The sequence below is a fragment of the Bombina bombina genome, chromosome 5 (genome assembly GCF_027579735.1).
Source record: "Bombina bombina isolate aBomBom1 chromosome 5, aBomBom1.pri, whole genome shotgun sequence".
Classification (NCBI taxonomy): domain Eukaryota; kingdom Metazoa; phylum Chordata; class Amphibia; order Anura; family Bombinatoridae; genus Bombina; species Bombina bombina.
Genome location: NC_069503.1, coordinates 968,539,311 through 968,560,962, shown reverse-complemented (window position 1 = coordinate 968,560,962; position 21,652 = coordinate 968,539,311). Strand labels below are relative to the sequence as shown.

Here is a 21,652-nt window from a genome sequence, read left to right as displayed (position 1 = left end):
CTGCAGGAATTTAGAAGTTTTGATAACCTGGACTCCGTCAGGTAAATTTTCATTTCTACAGAATCTATCAGAGTCCCTAGGAAGGAAACTCTTGTGAGGGGGGATAGAGAACTCTTTTTCTCGTTCACCTTCCACCCATGCGACCTCAGAAATGCCAACACTATATCCGTATGAGACTTGGCAATTTGGAAGTTTGACGCCTGAATCAGGATCTCGTCTAAATAAGGGGCCACTGCTATGCCCCGTGGCCTTAGGACCGCCAGAAGCGACCCCAGAACCTTCGTAAAAATTCTTGGGGCTGTAGCTAACCCAAAGGGAAGAGCTACAAACTGGTAGTGCCTGTCTAGGAAGGCAAACCTGAGAAACCGATGATGATCTTTGTGTATCGGAATGTGCAGATAAGCATCCTTTAAATCCACTGTAGTCATGTATTGACCCTCCTGGATCATAGGTAGGATGGTACGAACAGTCTCCATCTTGAATGATGGAACTCTGAGGAATTTGTTTAAGATCTTTAGTCCCAAAATTGGTCTGAAGGTTCCCTCTTTTTTGGGAACCACAAACAGATTTGAGTAAAATCCCTGTCCCTGTTCCTCCTTTGGGACTGGATGGATCACTCCCATAACTAGGAGGTCTTGTACACAGTGTAAGAATGCCTCTCTCTTTATCTGGTTTGCAGATAATTGAGAAAGGTGAAATCTCCCTTTTTGGGGGGGGGAAGCCTTGAAGTCCAGAAGATATCCCTGGGATATAAATTTCCAACGCCCAGGGATCCTGGACATCTCTTGCCAACGCCTGGGCGAAGAGCGAAAGTCTGCCCCCTACTAGATCCGTTACCGGATAGGTGGCCGTTCCTTCATGCTGTCTTAGAGGCAGCAGCAGGCTTTTTGGCCTGCTTACCCTTGTTCCAGGTCTGGTTAGGTCTCCAGACCGTCTTGGACTGAGCAAAAGTTCCCTCTTGTTTTGCATTAGAGGAAGTTGATGCCGCACTTGCCTTGAAGTTTCGAAAGGCACGAAAATTAGACTGTTTGGCCCTTGGTTTGGCCCTATCCTGAGGAAGGGCATGACCTTTTCCTCTATTGATATCAGTAATAATCTCCTTCAAACCAGGCCCGAATAGGGTCTGCCCCTTGAAGGGAATGTTAAGGAGCTTCGATTTTGAAGTAACGTCAGCTGACCAGGATTTAAGCCATAGCGCTCTGCGCGCCTGGATAGCAAAACCAGAATTCTTAGCCGTTAGTTTAGTCAAATGAACAATGGCATCAGAAACAAAAGTATTGGCTAGCTTAAGTGCTCTAAGCTTGTCAAGTATTTCATCCAATGGAGTCGCTACCTGTAAAGCCTCTTCCAGAGACTCAAACCAGAACGCCGCAGCAGCAGTGACAGGCGCAATGCATGCAAGGGGCTGTAGGATAAAACCTTGTTGAATAAACATTTTCTTAAGGTAACCCTCTAACTTTTTATCCATTGGATCTAAGAAAGCAAAACTGTCCTCGACAGGGATAGTAGTACGCTTTGCTAGAGTAGAAACTGCTCCCTCCACCTTAGGAACTGTCTGCCATAAGTCCCGTGTGGTGGCGTCTATTGGAAACATTTTTCTCAAAACAATAGGGGGAGAGAACGGCACACCTGGTCTATCCCATTCCTTAGTAATAATTTCTGTAAATCTTTTAGGTATTGGAAAAACATCAGTGCACACCGGCACTGCATAGTATTTATCCAGTCTACACAATTTCTCTGGCACTGCAATTGTATCACAGTCATTCAGAGCAGCTAAAACCTCCCTGAGTAACACGCGGAGGTGTTCAAGCTTAAATTTAAAATGTAGAAATATCATAATCAGGTTGCATCATCTTCCCTGAGTCAGAAATATTACCCACAGAAAGAAGCTCTCCTTCTTCAGCTTCTGCATATTGTGAGGCAGTATCAGACATAGTTCTTAAAGCGTCAGTATGCTCTGTATTTCGTCTAACTCCAGAGCTATCTCGCTTTCCTCTAAATACAGGTAGTCTGGCTAATACCGCTGACAGTGTATTATCCATGACTGCCGCCATGTCTTGTAAAGTAAACGCTATGGGCGCCCTGGATGTACTTGGCGCCATTTGAGCGGGAGTCCCTTGAGCGGGAGTCAAAGGATCTGACACGTGGGGAGAGTTAGTCGGCATAACTTCCCCCTCGTCAGATTCCTCTGGTGATACATTTTTTAAAGACAGAATATGATCTTTATTGCTTAAAGTGAAATCAGTACATTTGGTACACATTCTAAGAGGGGGTTCCACCATGGCTTTTAAACATAATGAACAAGGAGTTTCCTCTATGTCAGACATGTTTATACAGACTAGCAATGAGACTAGCAAGCTTGGAAAACACTTTAAATCAAGTTAACAAGCCAATATAAAAAACGGTACTGTGAATTTAAGAGAAACAAATTTTGTCAGAATTTGAAAAACAGTGAAAAAAGGCAGTAAATCAAACAAACTTTTTACAGTGTGTATAATAATCTAACAGAGCATTGCACCCACTTGCAAATGGATGATTAACCCCTTAGTTCAAAAACCGGATAAAAAAAAACGATAGACGTTTTTTAACAGTCACACAAAACTGCCACAGCCTTGCTGTGGAGCCTACCTTCCCCAACAAACGATTTTGGAAGCCTAAGAGCCCTTTAGAGATGTCCTGTAGCATTCAGGGAACTCCTGGATGTCTCAGTCTGTAATAGTTAATGCACAAAAAAGCACTAAACTAGGCCCCTCCCACTCATAGTAACACAGTGGAAAGCCTCAGGAAACTGTTTCTAGGCAAATTTAAGCCAGCCATGTGGAAAAAAAACTAGGCCCCAATAAAGTTTTATCACCAAAGTATATATAAAAACGTTTAAACATGCCAGCAAACGTTTTATATTGTAAATATAAAAGAGTATTACCTCAGAAAGTAAGCATGATACCAGTCGCTATTAAATCACTGTATTCAGGCTTACCTTACATAAATTTGGTATCAGCAGCATTTTCTAGCCTTCACATCTTCTAGAAAAATATTAACTGCACATATCTCATAGCAGGATAACCTGCACGCCATTCCCCCGCTGAAGTTATCTCTCTCTTCAGACATGTGTGAGAACAGCAATGGATCTTAGTTACAACCTGCTAAGATCATAGAAATCCCAGGCAGATTCTTCTTTTTTCCTGCCTGGAACAAAATAGCACAACTCCGGTACTATTTAAAAATAATAAACTCTTGATTGAAGCAAAATAACAGCTACATTTCACCACTTATCTCTTACTACCTCCATGCTTGTTGAGAGTTGCAAGAGAATGACTGGATATGGCAGTGAGGGGAGGAGCTAAATAGACAGCTCTGCTGTGGGTGTCCTCTTGCAACTTCCTGTTGGGAATGAGAATATCCCACAAGTAATGGATGATCCGTGGACTGGATACACCTTACAAGAGAAAAAAAGTTAAGAACAAAAAAATTGCCCGGTATTTTAAAAAATTCTGTACGGCCCTAAAACTTAATGATATCTGGAGAATTAAAAACCCAGATAGTTATGAATATACATGTGTGTCAAGACCCTTCGTTCATTTTCCAGAATTTATTATATTCTTGTCTCAGAGCAGCTTATCTTATTAGATTCAGAATTCCAAATTCATGATATATTGGTCTCAGATCATTCAATAATTTCCATCAAATGTCAATTGATAAAATAATTTTTTTACGTTTCCACGTTTTATGTTAGAGAATACTAAATTTAATACTTAGTTGTCCGGACAATGGAAAGATTTCCATCACAATAACAGAGGGTATTATGATAAAATTGAAGTATATTGGGAAACCTAGGTTTTCTAGTTTTATAAGTACCCTGCTACAATATATTACGTTCGAGATACAGAACATAAATTTATTAAATGATAATAAGACGCAGGAATTCTTGGACAAATGGCTACCACTGATCAAAGCACAAATATTGGTGATTCAAAAACAGTTATCTCCATTATTCAACACCAAACCATTTATATCAGCAGCTAAAATGGCTGGATACCCGCTTTATTAGTAGCACTGTAATTTGAAGACTGTGCTAAAGCAAGTAATGTTATAGAGGGATTCATTTATGGTTATAATTTTTTTTTGTGTGTGTGTTTACCTTGTTTTTTTAATTCTGTTTGTTGTGTGTTTACTTTGTTTTTAAGGGGGTAAAAGAAAAAAGGAAATTTATTCTTACCTGATAAATTTGTTTCTTTTAAGATATGATGAGTCCACGGATTTCATCCTTACTTATGGGATATTGCCTCCTGGTCAGCAGGAGGAGGCAAAGAGCACCACAGCAGAGCTGTATATATAGCTCCTCCCTTCCCTCCCACTCCAGTCATTCGACCGAAGTTAGGAAGAGAAAGGAAAAGCCAAGGTGCAGAGGTGACTGAAGTTTAACAAAAAGAAACACCTGTCTCATAAAAACAGGGTGGGCCATGGACTCATCGTATCGTAAAAGAAACAAATTTATCAGGTAAGAATAAATTTCCTTTTCTTTTACAAGATACGATGAGTCCACGGATTTCATCCTTACTTATGGGATACAATACCAAAGCTATAGTACACGGATGAAAGGGTAGGGACAAGACAGGGAACCTAAAAGGAAGGAACCTCTGCTTGAAGAACTTTTCTCCCAAAAACAGCCTCAGACGAGGCAAAAGTATCAAATTTGTGAAATTTAGAAAAAGTGTGAAGTTGCAGCTTTGCAAATCTGTTCAACAGAAGCATAATTTTTGAATGCCCATGAGAAAGCCACAGTCCTAGTGGAATGAGCCGTAATTCGATCAGGAGGCTGCTGTCCAGCAGCCTCATATGCAAAACGGATGATACTCTTCAGCCAAAACGAGAGAGAGGTAGCCGTAGGTTTCTGACCCCCACACTTCCCAGAAAACATAACAAATAGGGAAGACGATTGACGAAAATCCTGTAAGTAAAACTTCAAGGCACGGACCACGTCCAAATTATGTAACAGCCGCTCCTTCTTAGAAGAAGGATTAGGACACAAGGAAGGAACAACAATTTCCTGAATATTTTTAGTTGAAACAACCTTAGGAAGAAAACCAAGTTTGGTACGTAACACCACCTTATCCGAATGAAAAATAAGGTAAGGAGAATCACATAGTAATGCTGAAAGCTCAGATACTCTGCGAGCAGAAGAAATAGCAAACAAAAATAAAACTTTCCAAGATAGTAACTTAATATCTATGGAATGCATAGGTTCAAACGGAACCCCTTGAAGAACTGTAAGAAATAAATTTAAACACTAAAGAGGAGCATTTGGTCTAAACACAGGCCTGATTCTAGTCGGAGCCTGACAAAAGATTGAACATCTGGAACATCTGCCAGATGCTTGAGCAACAAAATAGATAAAGCAGAAATCTGTCCCTTTAAGGAACTTGCCGACAACCCTTTCTCCAATCCGTCTTGGAGAAAAGACAAAATCCTGGGAATCCTAACCCTACTCCATGAGTAGCCCTTGGATTCGCCCCAATAAAGATATTTACGCCATAGCTTATGGTAAATTTTTCAAGTAACAGGCTTACGTGTCTGAATCAAGGTATCCATGACCGAATTAGAAAACCCTCGCTTAGATAAAATCAAGCGTGAAATCTCCAAGCAGGTAGCTGTAGAGAAACTAGATTCGGATGAAGGAAGGGTCCCTGAATGAGAAGGTCGTTCCTCAATGGAAGCTCCCATGGTGTCTGAGATGACATGTCCACCAGGTCGACATACTAAATCCTGCAAGGCCACACAGGAGCGATGAGGATCACCGAAGCCCTCTCCTGTTTGACTTGAGCAATCACTCTGGGAAGAAGATCAAATGGAGAGAACACAGAAGCTAGGCTGAAAGACCAAGGTACTGCCAAGGCATCTATCAGCACGACCCGGGGATCCCTGGACCTGGATCTCGGAATCTTGGCAGTCTGACGAGACGCCACAAGATTCAACTCCGGCCTGCCCCATCTGAAAATCAGGTTGGCAAAGACCTCCGTATGGAGTTCCCATTCTCCCGGATGAAAAGTCTGTCAGTTCAGAAGGTCCGCTTCCCAGTTTACCACAGCTGGGATACGGATCGCCGAAAGATAACAAAAGTGAGATTCCGCCCACTGAATTATCTTGGCTACTTTAGTCATCACCAAGGAACTCCTCGTTCCTCCCTGATGATTGATGCAAGATACAGTCATAATGGTGTTCGACTGGAAGATGATGTATTTAGCTGAAACCAAACGAGGCCAAGCCTGAAGTGCATTGAATATTACTCTCAACTCCAGGATATTGATGGGAAGGAGAGACTTTGTTCGAGTCCATACACCCTGGACCCTCAGGGAGATCCAGACTGTACCTCACCCTAGCATTAATCTGGAATTAATTGAGGAGACAAAGTTGTATAATCTCCATTCCACTGACTTAGCATGGTCAGTTGCAGAGATCCGAGACAAAACCGAGCAAACTGAATGATGTCCATTGCCACTACCATCAACCCAATGACCTCCATGCACTGAGCCACTGACGGCCGAGGATTGGTCTGAAGGGCTCGGCATGTGTTCAGAATCTTTAATATTCATGGATAGAGAGTCGAATCAAGTTCCCAAGAAAGGAACCCTTGTCAGTGGAACTAGTGAACCCTTTTCCAGATTCACCTTCCACCCATGAGTCCTCAGAAAGAATTGAAAAATGTCGGTAAGAGACTTTGCCAGCTGATAAGACGACGCCTGGATCAGAATATCGTCCAAATAAGGCGCCCCTGCAAAGCCCCGCGGTCTTAGAACCGATAGCAGAGGCCCCAGAACCCTTGGGAAAATTCCGGGCGCTGTGGCCAGACCGAAAGGTAGAGCCACGGACTGAAAACGTCTGTCCAGAAAGACAAACCTCAGGAACTTGTGATGATCTCTGTGGATAGGAACATGAAGATATGCATCCCTTGATTTCACGGTAGTCATAAATTGACCCTCCTGGATCAATGGAAGAATGGTATGAATAGTTTCCCTCTTGAAAGATGGAACTCTGAGATACTTGTTTAGACTCCTGAGATCTGAGATAGGACTGAAAATTCCCTCCTTCTTTGGGAGCTACGAACAGATTTGAATAAACCTCCTGTCCCTGAATTGGAAAGGGACAAATTACTCCCATGAAGGATAGGACTCTTACACAGCGTAAGAACGCCTCTCTCTGTATCTGGACTACAGACAAACGAGAAAGAAGAAACCTCCCTCTAGGGGAAGAATTTCCGAAATCCAGCCAGTATCCCTGAGACACTATCTCTAATTCCCAGGGATCCGGAACATCTCTCATCCAAGTCCGAATGAAGAAATACAGTCTGCCCCCTACTTGATCCGGTCCCGGATCGGGGGCCAACCCGTCATGCTGACTTGGGAACAACAGCGGGTCTCTTGGATTGTTTACTCTTGTGCCAAGACTGGTTAGGTCTCCAGGATATCTTCCAGTTTAGAATAAGAGGAAGGGGTGGTTCCCTTAAAATTCGAAAGGCAGCAAAATTTAGTGATCTGTAGAAAGTCGAATTTAGCAAACTTATAAACTTTAATCATATCCTGGATATATCCATAGGACCTTCTAACTGAAAAAGTACAGCAGTCAAATTGCTGTCGCTCTAGTGACGGTGACACAGCTGAAAGTGGTTGGAAGCCCTAGAGTACAACCCTTTCTGAATCTTTGAAAGAAGCAACTACCCTCTTAGGGAGTAGCAAGTCTCGTAGCCCAGCTGAAGCCATTCTAACCCCAGGAATGGCTATCCAGCCTCCTTAGCTGAGAAGGGTATATCTTATGAAAAAACAGAATTTATGCTTACCTGATAAATTTCTTTCTCCAACGGTTTGTCTGGTCCACGGCGTCATCCTTACTTGTGGGATATTCTCTTCCCCAACAGGAAATTGCAAAGAGCACAGCAAAAGCTGCCCATATTGCCCCCCTCTGGCTCCGCCCCCCAGTCATTCGACCGACGGTTAGGAGAAAAAAGGAGAAACTATAGGATGCCGTGGTGACTATAGTGTATAGAGAAAGAAATTTTTCAAACCTGATTAAAAAAACCAGGGCGGGCCGTGGACCGGACACACCGTTGGAGAAAGAAATTTATCAGGTAAGCATAAATTCTGTTTTCTCCAACATTGGTGTGACCGGTCCACAGCGTCATCCTTACTTGTGGGAACCAATACCAAAGCTTTAGGACACGGATGAAGGGAGGGAGCAAATCAGGTTACCTAAACGGAAGGCACCACGGCTTGCAAAACCTTTCTCCCAAAAATAGCCTCCGAAGAAGCATAAGTATCGAATTTGTACAATTTGGCAAAAGTGTGCAGAGAAGACCAAGTCGCTGCCTTACATATCTGATCAACAGAAGCCTCGTTCTTGAAGGCCCATGTGGAAGCCACAGCCCTAGTAGAGTGAGCTGTGATTCGTTCAGGAGGCTGCCGTCCAGCAGTCTCATAAGCCAATCGGATGATGCTTTTCAGCCAGAAAGAAAGAGAGGTAGCAGTAGCTTTTTGTCCTCTCCTCTTACCAGAGTAAACGACAAACAAAGATGAAGTTTGTCTGAAATCCTTTGTTGTGTCTAAATAGAACTTTAAAGCACGGACCACATCTAAATTGTGTAACAAACGTTCCTTCTTTGAAACTGGATTCGGACACAGAGAAGGAACAACTATTTCCTGGTTAATATTCTTGTTGGAAACTACTTTTGGAAGAAAACCAGGCTTGGTACGCAAAACGACCATATCTGAATGGAAAACCAGATAGGGTGGATCACACTGCAAAGCAGATAATTCAGAAACTCTTCTAGCAGAAGAAATAGCAACCAAAAACAGAACTTTCCAAGATAGTAACTTAGTATCTATGGAATGTAAAGGTTCAAACGGAACCCCTTGAAGAACTGAAAGAACTAAATTTAGACTCCAAGGAGGAGTCATGGGTCTGTAAACAGGCTTGATTCTGACCAAAGCCTGTACAAAAGCTTGTACATCTAGCACAGCTGCCAGGCGTTTGTGTAACAAAACAGATAAACTAACACCACATACTCTTCACCATCTCCGTGGAGATGCTACTTGTTCAGAGCGGCAAAGAATGACCGGGGGGCGGAGACAGAGGGGGGCTATATGGGCAGCTTTTGCTGTGCTCTTTGCCATTTCCTGTTGGGGAAGAGAATATCCCACAAGTAAGGATGACGCCGTGGACCGGACACACCAATGTTGGAGAAATAGTATACTAGAAAAAAGTCGGAGCCTTCCACTTGTAATAAAACAAAACACAGGATGCAGGAGGAACAGGAGAAAATGACACTGCAGTAGCATGTGGGATTGAACATGCAAACACTCCAGTTTGCAAGTCCCCAAACTAGACCGCAAAGGTACACCACGTGGACCCCAATATGTTGTGGGCACTGTAGGAATGTGGTAAAAATACCATCGGCAACATACTCCCCAATAGTAATATCTTTAAGAGGAGAGGGCCTTAGAAAACATTGTTAACATTGCTGTTAATACACATCACTAAAAACATGAAATAAGCGATGTCATGTGCCACAATTCAATATAAAATCTGAAAGGAACCACAGAGCACTGCATGTGGCCATAAAAATCCTAGACTCACAATAAAAAGTGGCATGGATTAACCGGAGTCAATAGACCCCGAAGAGCAAAAGCCTTAAAAGGGGAATAAATTGACACATAAAAAATGGTACTGTTTCTTTAAATATTAAAGTACCCTATATAGCATCCTAAGACACAAAGGATGAGCTAAATCAAGAGAGCTGAAAATATTATGATAAACATAACATAGATTAGCTTCATAAAACAAAAACTATGTCTACTGTCCCTTTAAATGGTAAAAGCAACATAATTTTTTATTTGCGTGCTGTCTCCTAAGTTGCTAACTGTCCCCTTATCAATATGTATGCACTGATTGACATAGCAGAGCAACTACTTTCCTGGTCAACTGGACCTCAGCTATTATACTGAGGTGACTAAGCATCCAAATTTTGTTTGGAAGACCGGAGCTTTTATTAAGAAAGCGCAGCAGTACACACTTTACCCTCCTCAATCGTCTGGAGGAAAAGTACAACATACAGATTCAAAAGAACTTTAATTGACCCTCCTGTCTGAACAAAAAGTTTTTAATTGTGTGGAAGTACAACCCTTTCTTGGACAATTGCAGCACAAACTCTCCCTCCGGTACAAATACACTACGCACATATAGTCTTTAATTGCGTGCCGGAATGGAGGGAGAGCGCAACTTTAGAGCTCCGCCCTTCGTGGGCGTACCTGCACTTCATCCCCCGGCATTCCGTATTGAATGTGCCTTGTAAGGGGGAAAGAGCCCAGCCAACGGCGGGAAAACAACACTCATTGACACCGGGAGAAATAAATCAAGCTATTTAAACTATAAGCCGAGTATGCCAGCCATAAGTTCTCACCATTGTGAGAAAGAAACACACTGCAGTTTTGTAATTCCATTGGGTCACATTACAATTTATGCAACAGCCGTATTAACCCCTTGTAATAAAAACATAATTTATGCTTACCTGATAAATTCCTTTCTCCTGTAGTGTAGTCAGTCCACGGGTCATCCATTACTTATGGGATTATATCTCCTCCCTAACAGGAAGTGCAAGAGGATCACCCAAGCAGAGCTGCTATATAGCTCCTCCCCTCTACGTCATACCCAGTCATTCGACCGAAACCAAACGAGAAAGGAGAAATTATAGGGTGCAGTGGTGACTGGAGTTTAATTTAAAATTTAGACCTGCCGTAAAACAGGGCGGGCCGTGGACTGACTACACTACAGGAGAAAGGAATTTATCAGGTAAGCATAAATTATGTTTTCTCCTGTTAAGTGTAGTCAGTCCACGGGTCATCCATTACTTATGGGATACCAATACCAAAGCTAAAAGTACACGGATGACGGGAGGGACAGGCAGGATCTTTACACGGAAGGAACCACTGCCTGTAGAACCTTTCTCCCAAAAACAGCCTCCGAAGAAGCAAAAGTGTCAAATTTGTAAAATTTTGAAAAGGTGTGAAGTGAAGACCAAGTTGCAGCCTTGCAAATCTGTTCAACAGAGGCCTCATTTTTAAAGGCCCAAGTGGAAGCCACAGCTCTAGTAGAATGAGCTGTAATTCTTTCAGGAGGCTGCTGTCCAGCAGTCTCATAGGCTAAACGTATTATGCTACGAAGCCAGAAAGAGAGAGAGGTAGCTGAAGCTTTTTGACCTCTCCTCTGTCCAGAATAAAGGACAAACAGGGAAGAAGTTTGGCGAAAATCTTTAGTTGCCTGTAAATAAAATTTTAGGGCACAGACGACGTCCAGATTGTGCAGAAGTCGTTCCTTCTTTGAAGAAGGGTTAGGGCACAATGATGGAACAACAATCTCTTGATTGATATTCCTGTTAGTGACTACCTTAGGTAAGAACCCAGGTTTAGTGCGCAGAACTACCTTGTCTGAATGAAAAATCAGATAAGGAGAATCACAATGTAAGGCCGATAATTCAGACTCTTCGAGCCGAGGAAATAGCCACTAAAAACAGAACTTTCCAAGATAACAGCTTGATATCAATGGAATGAAGGGGTTCAAACGGAACACCCTGTAAAACGTTAAGAACTAAGTTTAAGCTCCACGGCGGAGCAACAGTCTTAAACACAGGCTTAATCCTGGCCAAAGCCTGACAAAAAGCCTGAACGTCTGGAACTTCTGACAGACGTTTGTGTAAAAGGATGGACAGAGCTGAGATCTGTCCCTTTAACGAACTAGCAGATAAACCCTTTTCTAAACCTTCTTGTAGAAAAGACAATATCCTAGGAATCCTAACCTTACTCCATAAGTAACTCTTGGATTCGCACCAATGCAAGTATTTACGCCATATTTTATGGTAAATTTTCCTGGTAACAGGTTTCTTAGCCTGTATTAAGGTATCAATTACTGACTCCGAAAATCCACGCTTTGATAAAATCAAGCGTTCAATCTCCATGCAGTCAGCCTCAGAGAAATTAGATTTTGATGTTTGAAAGGACCCTGAATCAGAAGGTCCTGTCTCAGAGGCAGAGACCAAGGTGGACAGGATGACATGTCCACTAGATCTGCATACCAGGTCCTGTGTGGCCACGCAGGCGCTATTAGAATCACCGATGCTCTCTCCTGTTTGATCCTGGCAATCAATCGAGGAAGCATCGGGAAGGGTGGAAACACATAAGCCATGTTGAAGACCCAAGGTGCTGTCAGAGCATCTATCAGTATTGCTCCCGGGTCCCTGGACCTGGATCCGTAACAAGGAAGCTTGGCGTTCTGGCGAGATGCCATGAGATCCAGATCTGGTTTGCCCCAACGCCAAAGTATTTGGGCAAACACCTCCGGATGAAGTTCCCACTCCCCCGGATGAAAAGTCTGGCGACTTAGGAAATCCGCCTCCCAGTTCTCCACGCCTGTGATGTGGATCGCTGATAGGTGGCAAGAGTGAGACTCTGCCCAGTGAATTATCTTTGAGACTTCCATCATCACTAGGGAACTCCTTGTCCCTCCCTGATGGTTGATGTAAGCCACAGTCGTGATGTTGTCCGACTGAAACCTGATGAACCTCAGAGTTGCTAACTGAGGCCAAGCCAGAAGGGCATTGAAAACTGCTCTTAATTCCAGAATGTTTATTGGAAGGAGTCTCTCCTCCTGAGTCCATGATCCCTGAGTCTTCAGGGAATTCCAGACAGCGCCCCAACCTAGCAGGCTGGCGTCTGTTGTTACAATCGTCCAATCTGGTCTGCTGAAGGGCATCCCCCCTGGACAGATGTGGCCGAGAGAGCCACCATAGAAGAGAATTTCTGGTCTCTTGATCCAGATTCAGCATAGGGGACAAATCTGAGTAATCCCCATTCCACTGACTTAGCATGCACAATTGCAGTGGTCTGAGATGCAGGCGTGCAAAGGGTACTATGTCCATTGCCGCTACCATTAAGCCGATTACCTCCATGCATTGAGCCACTGACGGGTGTGGAATGGAATGAAGGACACGGCAAGCATTTAGGAGTTTTCTTAACCTGTCCTCTCTCTGTCAGGTAAATTTTAATTTCTACAGAATCTATAAGAGTCCCTAAGAAGGGAACTCTTGTGAGTGGCAATAGAGAACTCTTTTCTTCGTTCACCTTCCACCCATGTGACCTTAGAAATGCCAGAACTAACTCTGTATGAGACTTGGCAGCTTGGAAACTTAACGCTTGTATTAGAATGTCGTCTAGGTACGGGGCTACCGATATTCCTCGCGGTCTTAGTACCGCCAGAAGAGAACCCAGAACCTTTGTAAAGATTCTTGGAGCTGTAGCTAACCCGAAGGGAAGAGCTACAAACTGGTAATGCCTGTCTAGGAAGGCAAACCTTAGGTACCGGTAATGATCTTTGTGAATCGGTATGTGAAGGTAGGCATCCTTTAAATCCACTGTGGTCATGTACTGACCCTTTTGGATCATAGGTAAGATTGTCCGAATAGTTTCCATTTTGAACGATGGAACTCTTAGGAATTTGTTTAGGATCTTTAAGTCCAAGATTGGTCTGAAGGTTCCCTCTTTTTTGGGAACCACAAACAGATTTGAGTAAAACCCTTGTCCGTGTTCCGACCGCGGAACCGGGTGGATCACTCCCATTAGTAAAAGGTCTTGTACACAGCGTAGAAACGCCTCTTTCTTTATCTGGTTTGCTGACAACCTTGAAAGATGAAATCTCCCTTTTGGAGGAGAAGCTTTGAAGTCCAGAAGATATCCCTGAGATATGATTTCTAACGCCCAGGGATCCTGGACATCTCTTGCCCAAGCCTGGGCGAAGAGAGAAAGTCTGCCCCCCACTAGATCAGTTTCTGGATCGGGGGCCCTCACTTCATGCTGTCTTAGGGGCAGCAGCAGGTTTTCTGGCCTGCTTGCCCTTGTTCCAGGACTGGTTAGGTTTCCAGCCCTGTCTGTAGCGAGCAACAGTTCCTTCCTGTTTTGGAGCGGAGGAAGTTGATGCTGCTCCTGCCTTGAAGTTACGAAAGGCACGAAAATTAGACTGTCTAGCCCTTGGTTTGGCTCTGTCTTGAGGCAGGGCATGGCCCTTACCTCCAGTAATGTCAGCGATAATTTCTTTCAAACCGGGCCCGAATAATGTCTTCCCTTTGAAAGGTATGTTAAGCAATTTAGATTTAGAAGTCACATCGGCTGACCAGGATTTAAGCCACAGCGCTCTGCGCGCTTGAATGGCGAATCCGGAGTTCTTAGCCGTAAGTTTAGTTAAGTGTACTACGGCATCAGAAATAAATGAATTAGCTAGCTTAAGGACTCTAAGCTTGTCTATAATCTCATCCAACGGAGCTGAGCTAATGGTCTCTTCCAGAGACTCAAACCAGAATGCCGCCGCAGCCGTGACAGGCGAAATGCATGCAAGGGGTTGCAATATAAAACCTTGTTGAACAAACATTTTCTTAAGGTAACCCTCTAACTTTTTATCCATTGGATCTGAAAAAGCACAGCTATCCTCCACCGGGATAGTGGTGCGCTTAGCCAGAGTAGAAACTGCTCCCTCCACCTTAGGGACCGTCTGCCATAAATCCCGTGTGGTAGCGTCTATTGGAAAAATTTTCCTAAATATAGGAGGGGGTGAAAAAGGCACACCGGGTCTATCCCACTCCTTGTTAACAATTTCTGTAAGCCTTTTAGGTATAGGAAAAACGTCAGTACACGTCGGTACCGCAAAATATTTATCCAGCCTACATATTTTCTCTGGAATTGCAACCATGTTACAATCATTCAGAGCCGCTAATACCTCCCCTAGTAACACACGGAGGTTCTCAAGCTTAAATTTAAAATTTGAAATGTCTGAATCCAGTTTATTTGGATCAGATCCGTCACCCACAGAATGAAGCTCTCCGTCCTCATGTTCTGCAAATTGTGACGCAGTATCAGACATGGCTCTATTATTATCAGCACACTCTGTTCTCACCCCAGAGTGGTCGCGTTTACCCCTAAATTCTGGCAATTTAGATAATACTTCAGTCATAACATTAGCCATGTCCTGCAAAGTGATTTGTAAGGGCCGCCCTGATGTACTTGGCGCCACAATATCACGCACCTCCTGAGCGGGAGATGCAGGTACTGACACGTGAGGAGAGTTAGTCGGCATAACTTCCCCCTCGTTGTCTGGTGAAATTTTCTTTACATGTACAGATTGGCTTTTATTTAAAGTAGCATCAATGCAATTAGTACACAAATTTCTATTGGGCTCCACATTGGCCTTTAAACATATTGCACAAAGAGATTCCTCTGTGTCAGACATGTTTAAACAAACTAGCAATTAGACTAGCAAGCTTGGAAAATACTTTTCAAATAAATTTACAAGCAATATAAAAAACGTTACTGTGCCTTTAAGAAGCACACAAAACTGTCACAGTTGAAATAACAGTGAATCAAATTAGTTATAGCAAACAAATTTTCACAGTAAATGCAGTAAGTTAGCAAAGGATTGCACCCACCAGCAAATGGATGATTAACCCCTTAGTACCCAAAAACGGATAACAATTTAATATAAGCGTTTTTATCACAGTCAAAACACAGTCTCACAGGTCTGCTGTGAGTGATTACCTCCCTCAAAACTAGTTTTGGAGACCCCTGGGCTCTGTAGAGACATCCTGGATCATGGAGGAAGAAATAGGAAGACTGTGACTGAATAATTACAGCGCAATAAAGCGCTAAAATAGGCCCCTCCCACTCATAATACAACAGTGGGGAAGCTCAGTAAACTGATTTTATTCATAAACAAACGACAGCCATGTGGAAAAATAATGCCCATAAAGTTTTATCACCAAGTACCTCAGAGAAAAACGATTAACATGCCAGTAAACGTTTTAAATATAAAATTATGAAATGTTATTAAAAAGCCTGCTGCTAGTCGCTTTCACTGCAGTAGAGGCTATAAGTTATATGTATACAGTATTTTCTTAGTGAAGTGCCATTCCCTAGAAATACCTCAGTGTAAACATACATACATATCAGCCTGATACCAGTCACTACTACTGCATTTAAGGCTGCACTTACATTACATCGGTATCAGCAGTATTTTCTCAGTCAATTCCATTCCTTAGAAAATAATATACTGCAACATACCTCCTTGCAGGTGAACCCTGCCCGCTGTCCCCTGTTCTGAAGTTACCTCGCTCCTCAGAATGGCCGAGAACAGCAAATGGATCTTAGTTATGACCGCTAAGATCATACACAAACTCAGGTAGATTCTTCTTGTAATGCTGCCTGAGAAAAAACAACACACTCCGGTGCTGTTTAAAATAACAAACTTTTGATTGAAGAAATAAAAACTAAGTTTAACAACCACAGTCCTCTCACACGTCCTATCTATTAGTTAGGTGCAAGAGAATGACTGGGTATGACGTAGAGGGGAGGAGCTATATAGCAGCTCTGCTTGGGTGATCCTCTTGCACTTCCTGTTAGGGAGGAGATATAATCCCATAAGTAATGGATGACCCGTGGACTGACTACACTTAACAGGAGAAATTGCGGTCACTGACGGCCTTGTGAGGAGTCCCCCCATACCAGCATGTCCCATCAACTAAATGTCGCCAGGGAAAAAAGCTCTTCACAGACAGAGCCCCTGATTCCCCTAAAAGTGCAGAACAAATCCACTGACCCGTAGAGAAATAAAGTCTGCACTTACCTTCTATGCGCCCGACAGTAGGACAGCCACAACAGGGTTCAGAGGTCCATTGGGTCCCTCCTGTAGTCCTGTAAAAGATGAAGCCTGAGTTAAATGCAGCTTAGGCCATCACAGAAGGGCAGCATCACAGTATGGGAGGCACAGTGAGAACTATTTCCCACAAGTTCCCATTGCTTCTCTTTTTACTGAAGAGACTGATCTGGTCTAGGCTACACCCTAGCACAAAGTAGCACACAGCGGCACCACTTTAAAAAATAATAAACTCTTGATTGAAGAATCTAAACTAACACCTCACTTTACCTTTTCCTATGACTAACACAGGCAAAGAGAATGACTGGAGTGGGAGGGAAGGGAGGAGCTATATATACAGCTCTGCTGTGGTGCTCTTTGCCTCCTCCTGCTGACCAGGAGGCGATATCCCATAATTAAGGATTAAATCCGTGGACTCATCGTATCTTGCAAAAGAAATTTGTATGGTTCATAGGTATGATAGTTTTTTCTTTTTATAAGTGTCAATAGATATAGGGATATGATAAACAGGAATTACCCTGTATTGGTTTGAGAAACTCTGAAATCAGGGTAATCTCTGTGAATTTCATTATGGCCAAATTCTTGAAAGACATGTGGTCTACACTTATTTTTCTGTGGTTTATGTATTTATCTATTGTTCATGTATAAACATGTCACCTGTTTTAAAGGCATGAAGTGTATGTAATTTTCTCCCTTATGTTCTGTGAACTGGCTTAATAAAAGAATAATAAAATAAAAAAATATATACATGTATATATATATATACATATATATATATGTATATATATATATATATATATATATATATATATATATTATTGCTCTCTCAAGTCTCCTCAATTTGAACTTTAAGGGCTAATGTACTCTGATAGTATTCAAAGCTGCTGTAGCAACACCCGACAAAATAAAGTAAAGGGGCTATTTATAAATAATTTTGAACACTCCATCTGGTAAAATGGATCAATGGGAGCATATTAAGGATAGGAAAATATTCTAGTATAACGCTTCTTTAAACCATGCCATCTTTAAGCCCAGTGTTTCATGTTAGGTATGATATATAGATATTTAGCATAAGTAATCACTATTCCGCTGCTGACTTAGACATAATTCTTTCAGCTGCACTGTTACTGATACCTCTCTCACTTTATTGAAGACTTCACCGCACTTCCCTACCAGTATCTGTATAATGAATTTGACGTGTATCTGCATTTTACTTACTTGCCCCAGCGTGCATTCAAACTCTCCCAGGAAATCATCATCACTTAGGTCAACCGTTTTGTTGTCAATGTCATATATACAAAACTTTAGCTTTTGGACCACCTCAAAATAATAGTCAATAACAAACTTTTTGCAGAACTTGGGACTCAAGCAGTTTTTGATTCTTTCTGTCCGATCAATCTGCAAAACAAATATAGGAAAGTGAGTGTGTATAATTCACTAGCAAATAATGATTTTAAACAACTTTCCAATTTACTTTCTATTATTTCACTTGTTTTGTTCTCTTTATATCCTTTGTTTAAAAGCATATCTAGGTAGGAGCAGGAACTGCCGATATGTGGCTTCACATATTTGCCTCATATTACTGGCACACCCCATGTGTTCAGCTAGCTCCCAGTAATGCATTCCTGCTTCTTCAAAGGATACCAAGAGAATGGAGCAAATTAAATAACAGAAGTAAATTGGAAAGTTGTTTAAAATTGTATTCTCTATCTGAATCATGAAAGAAAAAATATTGGGGTTTGATGTCCCTTTAATTAAATGCAATACAAAAATTTACTTTCACTATTTCTTTTTGTATTGTGAGGATCAAAGGTACATAAGTTACACAAAGATAGGAAGCTAAAGTGTCTACCAAAAAATGAAAATACTGGCCGGCTCATATTATATTTTAGTGCAATCACTAATTTCTGCTGATATGCTGTTCCTGCCAGACGTTTCTGCATTAAAGGGACAGTCAAGTGATTCAAATAGGGCATGTAATTTTAAATAACTTTCCATTTTACTTTTATCACTAATTTTGCTGGTATTCTTAGTTAAAAGTTTTGTCTTGTCTCTTACAAGTTTTATATCATTGTTTTATTTAAATGAATTGTACCCATGGACAGCGCTGCAGAATATGTTGGCACTTTATAAATAAAGTATAATAATAATCATCATAAACCTAGGAGTTTCATATGCTAATTTCTTAGACCTTGAAGGCCGCATCTAATCTAAATTCATTTTGACCGTTTTTTTACCACTAGAGGGCATTAGTTCATGTGTTTTATATAGATAACATTGAGCTCATGCACGTAAATTTACAGAGGAGTGAGAACTGATTGCCTAAAATGCAAGTCTGTCAAAATAACTGAAATAAGGGGCAATTTGCAGAGGCTTAGATACAAGATAATCACAGAGGTAAAAGGTATATTATTATAACTGTTGTTTATGCAAAACTGGGGAATGGATAATTAAGGGATTATTTATCTTTTTAAACAACACAAATTCTGGTGTTGACTGTCCCTTTAACTTTTGTGACATTAAAACCATATAATTACATAAAAACATAAGCAACAGTTTACAATATGATAGTGTTCCTCTAACACAGAAAGCTTTGTGATAAATATAAACATATGTCACAGTCGTCAGTTACCTTACCTCAAACCACTGCTGACCACTAGAATTCATTAAGAGCATACACAAAGGATCCGATTTGGAGCCAACATCTTTATCAAGGAGATTGTCACAGGAGACGCTCAGCTCCACCTTGGTCACGCATTGCGCTGCCATCTGCTAATCTAAAATAAATAACATAAAAATCTGTAGTCAAGATGAATGATCAAACATGCCACAGCTTTGTGTATAGAAGGGTCACAGAAGTTGGCAAGGACACCATAAACTTACCACAAAACAACTGTTTGGCAATGTGTTCTAGTTAGCTCTAGTGGGTGCACAATTATACAAAATGGAGTGCGCTGAAGTTACGTGTAAATTGGGGAGGGCAACCCTAGAATCATACGCCTATCCCTCCCAACACCAGTTGTATATTCCAGAGCAGAAGGCTATTATCAAATTTGCTTTAATTCTTTTGGCATCTTTTGTTGAAGCAGAACCAATGCAATGCTGGGAGCTAGTTGAACACATTATGTGAGCCAATGACAACAGTCATACAATATATCTGCATCCTCCAATCAGCAGCTAGCTCCCAGTAGTGCATTACTGCTCTTAAGCCTACCTAGGTATGCTTTTCAACAAAGAATACCAAGAGAACTAAGCAAATTAGATAATAGAAGTAATTTGGAAAGTTGTTAAAAATTGCATGCTCGGAATCATGAAAGTCTAACTTTTACTTTACTGTTCCTTTAAAGGGTCAGTAAAGTCAAACTTTAAAATTGCATGCTCTATCTAAAGCATGAAAGTTTAACAACTTTCCAATTTACTTTTGTTATCAAATTTGCTTCGCTCTCATGCTATTTTTTGATGAAGAGTAAAACTAGGTAGGCTCATAAGAGCTATGGACGTAGTGTGCACGTGAACAAAGCAAATTTGATAACAGAAATGAATTGGAAAGCTGTTTCAAATTGCATGCTCTATCCAAATCATGAAAGTTTAATTTTGACTTTGCTGTCCCTTTAAGCATGCCTGTTAGAAATCAATTTCTTTTGAACAAGAGTGAATAAGTTCTCCAAAATCTTAGTGAATTTCAAACAATGAGAGCAATTTATTAAGTAAAGTAGCAAGTTAGAGACATCAAAACACTTTGATAATAGAACATGTTTTACTGTACAATATAAAAAATAATTACAATATGCTTTTATTATTTATTTTGTACTATAATTTAAACTAATAGTGCGGTTCTCAAATTCTAAGAATTAAAACTGCACTTAAAGGGACAGTCTACTCCATAATTTGTATTGGTTATGCAAATCTAGGGAATGGGTAATAAAGGGATTATCTATCTTTTTAAACAACAGTTATATTAAAACACTTTTTACCTCTGTGATTACCTTATATCTAAACCTCTGTAGACTGCCCCCTTATTTAAATTTTTTTGACGGACTTGCATTTTAACCAATCATTATCTGAATAATGAAAATTTCATTTTGACTAGCCTATCCCTTTAAGACAGTTTTATGTCCTTTAAAGGAAGCCTGACAGTGCTAAAATACTCAGCTTTATTGTTTGGGAGCTGCAGTTTAGGCAAAACAACATACCAGTGGTTATAATATATTGATTTCATGGGATGGAACTGAACATCAATAATGATTTATCAACACAAATCCAGTAGATTGCACCTGCTTTTCTGAGATTAACAAAAGATAACTGCAGAGTTCATTAATGATTCATATACTTTATAACAAATGCTAACAATATCCCTTTTGTTTGTTTCTGTGTTTGTTTTATTTAACCTCTTCACAACCAGGAATTTCAGAGAAAAACTTACAAAAAGTACCAGAGAATTTTTAGCATTTTTGCTATCACTCCTTTTAAAAGGGATAGTATAATCAAAATTAAACTTTTATGATTCAGATAGTGCAGGCAGTTTTAAGCAACTTTGTAATTTACTCCTCCTATTATTAATGTTTCTTCATTCTCTTGCTATCTTTATTTTAAAAAGCTGGAATGTAAGCTAAGAAGCCGGCCCATTTTTGGTTCATCACCAGGGGTGCGATTACATATACGGCGCAGGCTTCAGCGCCGCGCCGCCCATAATTTCACCTCGCACATCGGGCGATAAACGGAGCCGGCAGTTCATAAAGTGCCGTAAGTCGGATAAACTAGCGATGAGAAATGAGCGTAAATACAAATTTCTGGAGTCGCCAGTGACTTTAGAAACTGCCGGCGCCTAAGAAAAGTAAAGAAAATAACAAATCTCCCGTAAAAGTCTAACACGCCTCCCAAAAATAAGCCCATCACGTAAAAACCCCTATATCCGCAA

General features: G+C 41.2%; 1 protein-coding gene across 1 annotated transcript in view; it reads right to left on the bottom strand.

Moving 5' to 3' along the window:
- Window positions 1-21,652, bottom strand: part of CPNE3 (copine 3) — a 258,436-nt gene that overhangs the window by 211,623 nt on the left and 25,161 nt on the right. The window contains exons 2-3 of the mRNA XM_053715177.1: window positions 19,372-19,511; window positions 17,953-18,132 (exon numbers count right to left, since the gene is read on the bottom strand). Coding sequence (XP_053571152.1) covers window positions 17,953-18,132; window positions 19,372-19,503 — 312 coding nt within the window. The 5' untranslated portion in view covers window positions 19,504-19,511. The remainder of the gene's footprint in view (window positions 1-17,952; window positions 18,133-19,371; window positions 19,512-21,652) is intronic.